The sequence below is a fragment of the Panthera leo genome, chromosome B2 (genome assembly GCF_018350215.1).
Source record: "Panthera leo isolate Ple1 chromosome B2, P.leo_Ple1_pat1.1, whole genome shotgun sequence".
NCBI classification, from domain to species: domain Eukaryota; kingdom Metazoa; phylum Chordata; class Mammalia; order Carnivora; family Felidae; genus Panthera; species Panthera leo.
This window is the reverse complement of record NC_056683.1, coordinates 31,410,846-31,424,807: the sequence shown is the minus strand read 5'-3', so window position 1 is coordinate 31,424,807 and position 13,962 is coordinate 31,410,846. Positions and strand designations below refer to the sequence as shown.

The 13,962-nt window shown below is 40.0% G+C and overlaps 1 protein-coding gene across 1 annotated transcript in view; it reads right to left on the bottom strand.

Annotated features, from left to right (window-relative positions):
• Positions 1 to 2,172: 2,172 nt before the first annotated feature.
• LOC122219744 (HLA class II histocompatibility antigen, DR alpha chain) overlaps positions 2,173 to 13,962 on the bottom strand; it is an 86,260-nt gene continuing 74,470 nt past the window's right edge. The window contains exons 2-4 of the mRNA XM_042938399.1: positions 3,382 to 3,627; positions 2,638 to 2,919; positions 2,173 to 2,337 (exon numbers count right to left, since the gene is read on the bottom strand). Coding sequence (XP_042794333.1) covers positions 2,183 to 2,337; positions 2,638 to 2,919; positions 3,382 to 3,627 — 683 coding nt within the window. The 3' untranslated portion in view covers positions 2,173 to 2,182. The remainder of the gene's footprint in view (positions 2,338 to 2,637; positions 2,920 to 3,381; positions 3,628 to 13,962) is intronic.

The following is a 13,962-nucleotide window of genomic DNA, read 5'->3' as shown; positions in this document are numbered from 1 at the left end:
TATAATTTGGGGTGATGTATTCTGCTACCCTTCAAAGTCATCTTGCCTTGATTTGTTCTTTTCCGGGATTTTTATCATCAGGTATTGAAATTTTGAGAAAAAATAATGGAATTTATAATTCTTGAAGCATTGTTACTTCTATGCATTGTACTTAGTCTTTTTGCAGTTTTCCTTTGATTCTTATAATAATAACTCAGTGTGGGAAAAATTGCCATCATATCTTCAAGAAAGGAATCAGATAGGTTAGTTAAGCAGGGTACCAGTGAATGCACAGATAACAAAGGTAGAGTAAGTTGAACCCCAAATTGACATCGTTGCAACTGCCCTTATTTGCCACTCTAGCAAACTGTCAGGATAATTAATCTGGAAGGTATCGGCTAGGCCCTGGTAACCACTTAGTAAGAGTTTCATAGATAAAGAGCAATAGCCCTCTGTGTCTCAAACATGTTTTCAGTCCATTTAAATGTCATGTGCTGTCCAACCTCCCACTTTTTACTGGGGGTTTCTACTCAGGGATACATATGCAATACAAGAGTCTTCCAGGAATAAGTCAGATCATTCTCAAGGTGATGAAACAGGCATCCAAGACCATGTTAATTAGATGGGTAATGCTGACACGCAATGTCCAATCCTATTTTTCCTTAAACCTGAAATGAGTGTCACTGGTGCATAAATTCTGTAAGGTATATGACTCCTAGTCTTCTCTTCCCTACTCCACTCCCACCTGCTCCCCATCATGAGTCTTATTCATTATCTGAGGCTAAACCCTACATTTTGCATTCATTCTACCAAAGATCCAGATATATCATTGGGTTGGAGACTCAAGAACCAAGACCAGATCCTGAAACCGTTGCTAAGTAGAGATCTCCCAACGAACTCTACTCTAGGGTTTTCCATAGGGGGACTGGATCACAGCAACTGAATTGCTTATGGATGCTACAAGTGAGGCATGGTCCTAATGAACCTAGATATTTCTGATTACTTACAGAACTTATCACAGACATTCAACATTCATGCATTTTGGAAGAAAGAATCATATTTATATTCTCTAGTCTCTGTGAAGAACTGGCTTACACACCAAACCTTCCCTCAGAACATCAAAAGTTTATTGTGTTTAAAAAAAACCACAATCACAGTTGGGAGAAACCCAAGCTATAAGTGTGAAGAGATGTTTGAATTGAACATTCAAAGTGTTTCCAGGCAGAGAAGGGATCCTCTGGGGTCCATTCCAGAGGCAACACATGGTGATGATCAAATGATGGTAGAAAATGGAGAAAAATAGACCCAAGAAGGGCAGTAAATGGAATAACTCCACAGCAGAGCCTGGACAGATCAGGAAGGCATCATTCTTCTTAGAATAGCTAAAGGGCTGAAAATGCTGAAAAATAGTTGTCTTCAGTGAGGTGAGCAATTGGGATATTGCCAGGCTTATAAAGCTTTCAAGGCACAAATTTCTTCATTGATCTTCTCTTTGGGAAAAGCCATTGCCTGTAGAAAGACATACATGGTTACTAAAGATTAAGATGAGTATTTTAAGCTCTTTTTTCAGATCCTTTTTCTTCTCCCTTAATCCTTTGTTTTGGAAAAGCCTCATAACATTCCTCTCACATCTGTCCAGTAAACACAACCTAAATACCACTGTTCCAACATGAACTGCATCCCCTACACTCTGAGTAAGGATGAATGAGCAGAGCACTGCCTTACCTTCTCTTGGAAGTTTCAACATCACCTTTCAGATTAGAGAAGCAAATATAGGTATTGACCTTCAAGAGAATTTCATGCACTGAATCTGCCCTAACTCCAAGTGAACCAAACTCTGGAAACCCTTCTTAACTGAAGGTCTGCCTCAGGAAATACAAACCAGTAAGTGCCCAAATGTTTCCTTGAACACTTGGATTCAATACTCTGATGTGAAACAATGGTCTTAGGTAGTGGAGATAATCTCCAAGACTCAAGTTTTGGTCTAGGTACACATGTACGGAAAGAAATAAGGGATCTTGAAGCTTTGGGATACCAGATGATGTCAATGTCTGGCTCTATCCTAGCAAAGATATCCTAGCAAGAGCCATGACTTTCCTATCACTTTAAAGGGATCACAATCCTCTTTCCCATGCTGTTTCCTACCCTTGGAAAATTCCATGTATGTCTTCCTCTGCCCACATTAAACCCACCTGTGGATGCCTCACAGAGGCCCTCTGCGTTCACCAGCATTGACCTTGCGCATGCCCTTGATGATGAAGATGGTTCCAACAATGATTCCCACCAGACCCACGACAAGGCCCAGGGCACACACCACATTCTCTGTTGTCTCTGGGAGGGGGGTTGGTGCATCAAACTCTGGGGAAAATAAAACAGAGTATGGTACAGAAGTAATGATCATGGTCTGGAAAAGCACTTAGATGCAAATATAGACATTTAGTCAATGAAGAGTTATTAGTCACCTAAATAAGAGGAAGACAGAATGATATATGAAGGGAATGCAGATTAACAAGTGGGAGCTGAATAATGGGATAAGACAAGGAATAGGATTTGTAGCAATGGTTATGGATGAGTTACAGTACTTTGGGTCTCAAAGCACCAGACAAAGCATCATGGGAAGAAACCATAGAAGAAAGGAGATTGACGGATGGTCCATACCCCAGTGCTTGAGAAGAGGCTCATCCAAACCCCAGTGCTCCACCTTGCAGTCATAGACATCCTCCACCGAGGGTAGGAAAGGGAGATAGTGGAACTTGCGGAAAAGGTGGTCTTCCCGGGGCAGGAAGACGGTCTCTGACACTCCTGTGGTGACAGGCTTTCCATTTCGAAGCCACGTGACATTGATCACTGGTGGGGAGAACTTGTCGATGAAACAGATGAGGATGTTGGGCTCTCCCAGTTCCACAGGGCTGTTTGAGAGCACAGTCACCTCGGGAGGTTCTGGGGACACATGACAGAAATTAGGCCTCCCTGCTTAGGCTATACCCTCTCCCTCCCACTGAAGCTTTTGAAAAAGCAATTGGAAATGTGCCTGAGAATCTATGCCACAGTCTCAGATACCTATCTCTGATACTCTCCCTCATGAGTTGGAACCAATGTTATGGTATAAGATATATTGGGATACTTTAAGTAACGGGTATAATTTTATTCCTGTCTCTCCTGGCATAGATTTGGGGCAATGACTCACAGTATGAGTCACTGTGGGTGGTAAGGATAAGATGTGAGCACCTGAAGGAACGGAATAAACTCATACATTGTTCTTGGGCCTTTGGCATGAGAGGTAGGGGCTTGCTGATAGCAACTCTAGGCCCCTGGGAGGGAAAGTCAATCACAATAATGTAACACAAGCCAAAGCATCTGTTTCAAAGTTAGGATTCCAATGTCTAGCAGTGTAGAAGTTACCATTGGTGTTTGGGGTGTTGTTGGAGCGCTTTATCAAGATGTCCAGGTTAGTTTTGTCCACAGCTATATTGGCCAATGCACCCTGGGCCTCAAAGCTGGCAAAACGTCCAAATTCTTCAAGCCGCCACACTGTCTCCTTCTTTTCCATATCCACGTGGAAAATCTCATCACCATCAAAGTCAAACATAAACTCGCCTGATGAGTCAGACTTCAGATAGAACTCAGCCTGGATGATCACATGCTCCTCTGAGAAGGCAGGAAAAGATGTCAGAGTGGGTACCAGGTGGAAGAGAGTAAGAAGAATCCAGTATGTGAGAAAAACATGTTGGCAGGGGCAGTGGAACCATACGGAGTGGAACCATACAGAGTGAAGGAGTGGCGGAGAGCAGGGATGAGTCTGAAGATGAGGCTCAGGTGGAGGACATCCAGGCTGAACAGAGTTCTAAGGCAGAAATAAAGGGGCAGAGTTAGAGAGGGTGGATTGAAGGAAAAGAGGGATGAATATCCCTCCGTCTTGTGAAGCTGTTGTTAAGCTCCATGTTACAAGCTGTGAAGTGATCCACTCTTTGGAAATTCACCAGCAGCTGCTAAAGAGGAATTGATCACTCACTGTATTTTCCCAGGCATTGAATACACTTCAGCCTTAATTGTGTGAATCTCTCAGACTATTGCAGTTTTAAGAATAGGGAGACACTCTTTAAAAGGCTATGTTCTGAACTCTGGAATCAAATGAAATAATGAATTCTCTTCGGTCAATGGATATAAAATTGACATACAAGATTGTATTCACTTTACCTAGAAAACAAATGTTCTGATATCTATACACATATATACTGCAATTCATATCAGGTACCTGGCCTTCCCTCTCCCTGGATAGATTGTTGCTCTGGGGCGATGTTCCTTTCTAGTGATCATCAATATAATATCTGTGCTCAAAATATGCTGATAAGATTCACATGCCAAAATTTAACCAGCATGTATTCAGCTAAGTACAGGAGCTGAGAACATCTCATATTGTTTTCTCATTGAATCCCCACAAAATTATGTGAGGTTGAAATTTGTAATGGCACTCATTTTTCCAGTAAGAAACATTGAAGCCCAGACAGCAGCTTATTAATGCTTCTCAGAACCTACTCCTCCCTCACATTTGGCACACTTCAAAGTCAATGGTATTAGTCAATATAGAACTCAGTTTTTGCTTCTCTAAACTACATGTGATTGACTTCAATTAATGGTAATGGCAGTACTCCTCCAGACTACAATTTGCTATACTTTCAGATTTATAGCAACATAATACCTGTCATCATTTTGCTCACTTCAAAGATTGTCCTGCAAGTGTCTACAGTTCATCTCTCCAGTGCTTTCAGAGCTCATATCCCTAGATTTGATTCTCTCAGCACCTATCTTTGATACCCCCGGAATCCTGAGGATACATCAGGAAAGCCACGATAAGAAATCCTAGCACCAGGACTCCATTTATGGGCATTTTCTTCTTTGGTGCTTTGATGGGGGCAGTAGAGCCTTAGACTGGGGTAGAAGTGACAAGACTAGAAGAAAAGAGAAGGTCTGACATTAAAATTCAAATCACTTAAGGTACAGCCAATCACAAAGACCTTTTGAGATGGCACATCTGTTACTAAGGGAAGGGCTCTTGTAAATGGTTCAGGAAAGGAAGCACTTCATTCATTAGATAAAGAAATAAAGTTCTTAATCAAATAAACACACAACCAAATAACAACACAAAACATCAGGTTTTTAAGAATGTTGTGAAGTTACTCACAGACTCTTCCATTTCAGCCCAAATGCTAGGAAGAGATGTGCTTGAAGCTTAATAGTGAGAGGAGAGTCAATGGAAACACACCAAAGTGAGAGCTAATGAGAGATGATTCCTCTGTGCTGTGACAGCTGGGGATGCTAATTCAGGGCTAATAAACCATCTTAAGAGATGGTAAATTGTCATGCCATGGAGAATGCCTGATTTTGGCAGTGTTGTGTGACAGAGTTTCACTTAAGAAGCTTCTTATTGCTTTAAGATTCTCCTCCATGTCCTACTGTCCCAGAGGGACAACTCAGTCCAAGAGCTGGGCATCCATGGAACTGTACCATATTTAGAGAACATCAGAGGTGAAAGTTAGTTTCAATATTCCCGTAACTATACATGGATGTTAGAGATGTCATAGGTGGTGGTTACTGGAAACTGTGGACTCTAATCTCTACTATTTGAAATATGACCAGAGATTGGAGTAGACTGGGGGGACACACCTCATTTGAGGAATCAGGTTGATGAATACAGTAGAGCAAATTGGGCAGAGCCTATTTTACTGGCAGTAATAGAGATAAGAAACTACACGAAAGCTTTACCATAACCTTCCTCATGTCATAACATCATGACTGCTGTCCTCATGACACAAATTATTGAAATTCTGTTCCTAAGAATTTATTTTGATATTCTCTCCTGAGAAAACGGAAAGTTAAAACACTCTGGCCCTGATGTTTCTGAACATACGGGGCCATAATAAGGACAATTAAACCACACATAGAAAGGGCTGGAATCTGAATACAACCAGTGAAGAGAGACCTGTCAGTGAGCAGGCCATCTGATGGTGAGTTCACTGTTGAAGATCAGTCATGACACATACGCTCAGGGTGGATTTTCCACACTACTGTGCTGATGCCTTATTTGCCCCACAGCTGCCCTCACAAATCATGAGGGAGAAAACCCTACCATTACTGATTATCTAATCACATCCAACAATCACATCCAAGGGTTTTGAACATCCCCTGACCCTGGTTTTTGGATCACTTGGGAGAGATCCACAACACAGTGTTGCCCTAAAACTGTTAAGAAATACACAGATGAGAGTTCTACCGTATCAGTCTCTGCTGAGAGTCGGGTTAGGCTTTTCATCTCCTCTCTCAGAGGAAAAAGCAAGTCTGATGTTATGCCTGCCCTTTGCTGGCTGGCATACTAAGTTGTTCTTAAGGTGCTCATAAATATATGGTAAACAGGCATTTTATATAAAAACATTTTGTATGTTGTAATAGCACCTTCACCCTCAGGTGTTTTGTAGCAACTTATGATATGGCTGAGTTCTAAAGCACTGATTGGTTCTCCTCAGGAAATTACTACATTTGGGAAACTTTAGAAAATACTTTCATTTCCCTTTCCCTGTGACAGGAGAGAAGTTCCTATCTGGACTCTACTCATGGTCCCTGGGTCTCTTCCTATACTTGAGCTTCCTAAGTCTGAGGGGATTTCCGAGGACCCTTGAATAAGGTCTTCTCAGTGGCATCAAATGGTGTGGAGCCACTGTGCTAGTAAAAGTCCAGTCTGTAAATAGAAGTCCCTGGAGACACTCTCAACAGAACTGTTTGTTACAATTTTTCTATATAATAGAGACTTCCATCTTTAGACTGTTAGGAAGCCTGAAGGAGCACAGGTCAGTGCAGACCCCTAACTCTGAGGGGTCAAGAACCTGTGGGAAGCCTCTATGGACATCTCAGCTCTTCTAGAGCCCCAAGGGAAACACTGCCTTGGGAACACAAGGCTGTTGCCAAGATCCCTGTGTGTGAAACCATTGTGTCCACTACCCGAGATAGCTTCAGTCTACCTGCCACCTCCGAAATCTCATACTACTAACTTTCACTTGCAATGTGTAGGCCACATCCAGATCCCAGGGCAAAGAGACTCTTACTTCTATTCCCTGTAGTACCCACAAACATAGAAGCTGACAGGAAAATTACTAAAATATATTTACATCTTGATACATCTAGATCTCTAGCATCTGTTTATCTCCACCATGGTTCACTCAGGCTCTTACCACAGTGGGTAACCTAGAACCAGAAAAAATATTAATTGGGCTCTTAGGGGAGTGTTTGGACATGACAGTTTTCATGGAGCCACGTTATGTCTGGGACCTCACTGCTTCATGTGTGTGTGGTTTGTGTTCAATGAACCTCCAGCCCTTTCTTTTGGCTTCCTTCCATGCCTTTTGCCCTTAGCATGCAGAACTTCCTATCAGAGTTGATGGTGGCATTGGGGAGGTATATCAATCCAGGCATGTCCTTCCCAAATCTACATGGGGAAACTTTACTGGTTCTGTTTCATTTCTCCACCCCATCTTGAGAGGTGGCAGAAGCTAGTGTTCTGAAATAAATTTCTTTCAGTGTAAAGAGTGCCAATTGTTGATATTAACCAATGTGCTAGAGTGGCGTGATCGTGGGCCTCCCTAACCTATTCTGTGTGAATAAAGAGACCATGGTGCTTTGGCCCATCTCTAACTTGGGAGAATGACAGTATGTGAATTTGATTCATTTTCTCTTCACCTGTACCTGAAATATATTCTTAAAAGTCTGAGTTTTTAATAGGCCCTGGGGTTGTGAAATCACACTTCTCTGCTTGGGTAATCTTTGTCAATAAGAACATGCAGATTAATGCCACACACACACACACACACACAGACACACACACACTCATTAGAGGAGTTCTTCTTGTGATGTTGTATAGGAATTATAGCATACCATAGGATTTATTTGCTAAATTTTAATAAGTAGAGCATTCTAAAATTTCCTGTAAATTGCACAAACATATCTGAATTCAGCCATTAAACTGTTTGGAACAATGTAAGAATCAATTGTCCCAATTGGATTTAAGATAAATCCTTTTCTACCCCCTGCTGGAAATTTTTGCAGGCAGAAGTGAGTTGAGTTCATCTTACTCACCTTCTAGTTGGGATGGATTCAGAGAGAGGGAGGAAGACGAAAAGGCAGGACATGTCTTAGTGAGAATAAAATGTGCAGAACCCTCGCTGAGAATTTAAGAAGAATACAGGTAGTATGAAGATGAAAAGTTAAGAGACATGAAGATGAATCACTAAGCCTGCTGACCGACTGGATTAGGATAAGGTGCTAGAGAATGATTAAAAAGAATGTACCTAGTTTATGTGTCAAGTGAATGTCATACATGACTGAAGGAAATTTTTACACAAAAATAGACTTTGGTGCAGGAGGTGGGGCTTGTTTGCACCAAGTGTGGTGTGGGTCCAGCACAGAGTGTGAAGGAACATGTTGGTGAACACAAGAGGACAGGGAGAACACGAGTGGACAAATGGCATATCAAGAACAGATCATTGCAACACTCTGTTGGGATAATACATGAGGAGTGGTCAATGCTGTAAACTATTTTAGAATAACCAGGAGTGAAGATGTAGAGTAACCTCACACAGTTTGGATTTCTGAGGTTACTTTGAAACTTTAAAACTTTTAAGGTAGGAAGAAAGAAGAGAACTAGGACTGCGGATTGCTATGGGTTTCACTGGAAGGTGTTTTGGTACGCACTTTCTCTCACCAATTAAAAAACCCACAAATAACGACTATGTTAAATCTTACCATCATATCTTCTAGATAACAATTGCATTTACAATTTGTTCTGTGAAATCTGAGCTTTAAAAAATCTTAGGGGAAGGTTCCACTTAGGGGGTAAACACGGTGGTATTCTCAATCAAGTGTCTGACCCTGTAGCCAGTAAAATGAGTCCATTGAAAACTGTAAAATCACTTCAACATAAGTGCAGTCAGAAGGGATGGCATCATTTTGTCTTGACATTGTGCCTATAGGTGAATATTCAAAGGTTTTCAGGAAAAAACTTCCCCGTTTTTTTGTTTGTTTGTTTGTTTTTGTTTTTGTCTTTTTCATAATGCACAGTAAAAGTGGTACTAGGATATTCTCTTTTGTGGTCAATAGTATTTAATTCTTCTTAAATTTTGACGGAGTATTCAGCGGGCTTGGAAAGGTCAAAGCTCTTAATTCAGGATGCATTACCTAATATTTCTACATGTACATCTGAAATTCTCAGGTATGTTTGATGTAATTAGGTTGTTTAATGATTACTAGGTTAATGACCTTTAAAGTCTTTTTATACTAAGTATCACCGGGTTTTTTGTGTTTTTGTTTATTTGTTTGGTTGTTTGTTTATTTTGAGAGAGAGAGTCAGAGAGAGGGAGGAGCAGAATCCCAAGCAGGATCTGCGATATCAGGGCAGGGCTTGAACTCACGAACCCTGAGATCATGACCTAAGCTGAGATCAAGAGTAGATGCTTAAAGGACTGAGCTACCTAGCCACCTCTGTTTATTTTTTTGTTTTCGTTTTGATGAGCACACAAAATGGAATGTGCTTTTAAAAATCTGTTTTTTGAGGGCTCCTGGGTGGTTTAGTAGGTTCACAACTGTCTGACTTCAGCTCCGGTCATGATCTCAAGTTCGTGAGTTCCAACCCTGCATCGGGTGGTGTGCAGGTGGTTCAGAGCCTGAAGTTTGTTTTGGGATCTATGTCTCCCTCTCTCTCTGCCCCTCCCTGGCTCACACTGTTTCTCTCTTGCTCTCTCTCAAAAATAAGTAAACATTAAACACATTTTTTAAAATCCTGTTTTTTGAGGGTTAAAATTATTTTTTAATTTTTAAATTTTTTAAAAATGTAATTTATTGTCAAGTTGCCTAACATACACTGCATACAGTGTGTTCTTGGTTCTGGGGGTAGATTCCCATGATTCATTGCTTACTTACAACACCCAGTGCTCGTCCCCACAAGTGCCTAAAAATATTTGTTAATTAAAAAATGTTTGATTGAACTCCAGTAATATTATATTAGTTTCAGGTGTATAGCATAGTCATTTCACAATGATATACATTAGGATATGCTCTCCAGAAGTGTAGTTATCATGTATAACCCCACAATGTTATTACAATATTTGTGACTATATTCGCTATGGTGTAGGCTTCATCTCCAGGACTTAGTTCTTTTACAACCGGAAGTTTGTACCTCTTAATCTCCTTCTTGAATTTCAACCATCCCCCCTCTGGCAACAACTGCCCCCTCTCTGCCCCCTCTCTGGCAACAACTAGTTTATTCTCCACATTTATGAGTCTGTTTCTTCCTTTTTGTGGTTGGTGTTTGGTCGTTTGTTTTAGAGTCCATATATGTTAAGTCATATAGCTTGGAAAACAAAGGTGTGTTTCAAAAAAGAAAAAGTAAATGTAAATCACTTCGACTCATAACAGTAAATGTGTAACACCCTTTCTACTGCTCCATGGCAAATTTAATCTTAGGCTCATTTTCTAGGTCTTTTCTGGAAATCTGATAAAGGAGGAATGTCAGCTAGATTTTTAGAGAAAACTGTCTGTGGTCAAAATGCCCTTTGCTTGGTAAATCATATCATGCCTGGGAAGAATACTGGATGAAGTCTAACAAATGGTGGGAACCCACAGTTTGAACATCACTAAATGCAGTGACCCTTGTAACCGGGGTCTGGAAGTTATGCTCATGGAGTTGTTATTAGACGTACAGGCTCCAAGGGAGATGAGGATGCTAAGCCAGGGCAGACTCCACTCCCATAGGTGTCAATTCATCTCCCACACCTAAAGTCTCCCTTGAGGGTGGGGTGGGCAGAGACTAGCACCTGGACTGCATTGTGGACTTTTTCAAGACTATGTCCCACTGAAGATAAAAATATCTGATGCGGCCCCTTTGACATGCTTTGATTTCTGTCTGTCATCCTACTGAGTGAATCTGAGAGCCAAGTGTTGCCTGGGGCAATCATGTGAATCTGCATTTCAATGTAAGAAAATCCCCTGGGTCTTGATATATGAACAATTTCATTTCATTTCTTTCATATATATATGTGTGTGTGTGTGTGTGTGTGTGTGTGTGTGTATGGGAATGCTGTCTTTTTATCCATTAGAAATATATATGATATATAATATATATCACATATAAATTATATGAATATTAAATATGTGTATGTATCATATATACTACATCTCATATATAAATTATATTCTTATAAATAAATATATAATTTCATAAGATATTTTTAAAACATTTCATATGTTTACAGCTTTAACATAATCTCACACCTGATATTTTATTTTCCCTTAAAAAAATTAATTCTAGTTGGTTAGCATACAGTGTTACATTGGTTTCAGGTTTATAATACAATGATTCCATATGACACTTGCATACATTACCCAATGCTCATCACAAGTGTCTTCCTTAATTCCTATCACCTATTTCATGCATCCCCCAAACCCCCTTCTGGCATCTACATGTGTTCTCCATAATTAAGAGTCTGTTTCTTGATTTGTCTCTTTTTTACCTCTTTGCTCAACTGTTTTGTTTCTTAAATTCCACAAGTGAGTGAAATCATATGGTATTTGTCTTCTTTGACTTATTTTGCTTATTATTATGCTCTTTAGCACCATCCGTGTTGTTGCAAATGGCAAGATTTGGCTTGCAACGGCAAGCCTTAAAAAAAGGTTGAATAATATCCATTGTGTGTGTGGAATATATATATTCTATATATAAAGTGTGTGTGTGTGTGTGTGTGTGTGTGTGTGTGTGTGTGTGTGTATACACCACATCTTCTCTATGTATTCATCAATCGATAGGCACTTGGGCAGCTTCCATAACTGGCTATTGTAGGTAATGCTGCCATCAACATCAGGGTGCATGCATCACTTGAAATAGTGTTTTTGTGTTCTTTTGGTAAATACCCACTAGTGCAATTGCTGAATCACAGGGTAGTTCTATTTTTAACTTTTGGAGGAATGTCCATACCATTTTCCACAGTGACTGCACCAGTTCACATTCTCACCAACAATGCTGAGGGTTCCCTTTTCCCCACATCCTCCCCAACACTGGTTGTTTCTTGTTCTCTTTACTTTAGCCCTTCTGACAGGTGTGAGGTGATATCTTGTTAGAGGTTTGATGTGTATTCTCTGATGGTTAAGTGATGATGAACATCTTGTCATGTGTGTATTGGCCATCTGTAAGTCTTCCTTGGACAAATGTCTTTTCATGTCTTCCCAGTTTTCAGTTGTATTATTTATTTTGGGGGTATTGAGTTGTATAAGTTCTCTATAAATTTCAGATACTAACCCTTTATTAGATATGTCATTGGCAGATATCTTCTCCCATGCTGTAGGTAGCCTTTGAGTTTTGTTGATTGTTTCCTTCCCTGTGCAGAATATTTTTATTTTGATGTAGTCCCAATAATTTTTGTTTGTTTGTTTTTGTCTTTGTTCCCTTGCCTCAGGAGACATATCTAGAAAGAAGTTGCTCTGGCCAATGTCAAAAAGGTTACTGCCTCTGTTCTCTTCTTGGATATTCAAGGTTTGAAGTCTCACACTTAGGTTTTTATTCCATTTTGAATTTATTTTTGTGTGTGATATAAGAAAATGTCCAGTTTCATTCTTTTGCATGCTGCTGTCCAGTTTTCCCTAATCCATTCATCGAAGAGACTGTCTTTTCCCTATTGGATATTGTTTCCTGCTTTGTCAAAGATTAAATGGCCATATAGTTGTGGATTTATTTCCGGGTTCTTGGTATTTATGGGTGTTCTGTTCTATTTATCTATATGTCTATTTTTGTGCCTGTGCCATACTGTTTTGATTACTACAACTTTGCAGTATAACTGGATGTCTGGAATTGTGATGCCTCCAGCTTGGTCTTCCTTTTTCAAGTTTGCTTTGGCTATTTGGGACATTTTGTGTTTCCATACAAATTTTAGGATGGTTTGTTCTAGTTCTGTGAAAAATGTTGTTAGTACTTTGATAAGGTTCGTGTAAACTGTGTGGATTGCTTTGGATAGTACAGACATTTCAACAATATTTATTCTTCCAATTCTTGAACATGAAATGTCTTTGTATTTATTTCTGTCATCTTCAATTTCTTCCCTCATTGTTTTATAGCTTTCAAAGTACAAGCCTTTTACCTCTTCGGTTAGGTTTATTCCTAGGTGTCTTACTGTTTTGTGTGCAATTGTAAATGAGATTGAATCCTTGGTTTCTCTTTCTGCTGCTTCATTATTGGTGTAGAGAAATGCAACAGATCTCTGTCCATTGATTTTATTGAATTCATTTATCGGTTCTACCAGTTTTTGGTGGAATCTTTTGGTTTTCTTTGTATAGTAGTAAGTCATCTGCAAATAGTGAAGTGTCACTTCTTTTTCACCCATTTGGATGCTTTAATTTCTTTCTATTTTGTGTACTGTGGCTAGCACTTCCAGGAGAATTTTTTTTTAAGTTTTAATTATTTATTTTGGACGAGACAGAGAGAGAGATGGAGGGGAGTGGCACAGAGAGGGAGAGAGAGAGAATCCCAAGCAGGCTTCGTACTGTCAGCACAGAGCCTCACATGTGGCTCAATCTCAGGCACTGTGAGAACATGACCTGAGGCAAAATCCAGAGTCAGCCGCTTCACCTACTGGACCACCCAGGTGCCCCAGGACTTCCAGCAGTATGTTAAACAAAGTGGTGAGAATAGACAAACCTATCTTGTTCATGGCCTTCAGGGAAAAGCTCTTAGTTTTTCCCCATTATGGATGTATTATCTGTGGTTTTTCCATAAATGGCTTTAAGTATATTGAGATATTCTCTCTATACACAGTTGGTTAAGGGTTTTGTTTTTCTTTTTTAGTCATGAATGGATTTCACATTTTGTCATTAGCTTTCTCTGTGTCTTTTGAGATGATCATATGGTTCTTATTCTTTCTCTTGGTGCCTGTGATGTATCATGTTGATTTGCGC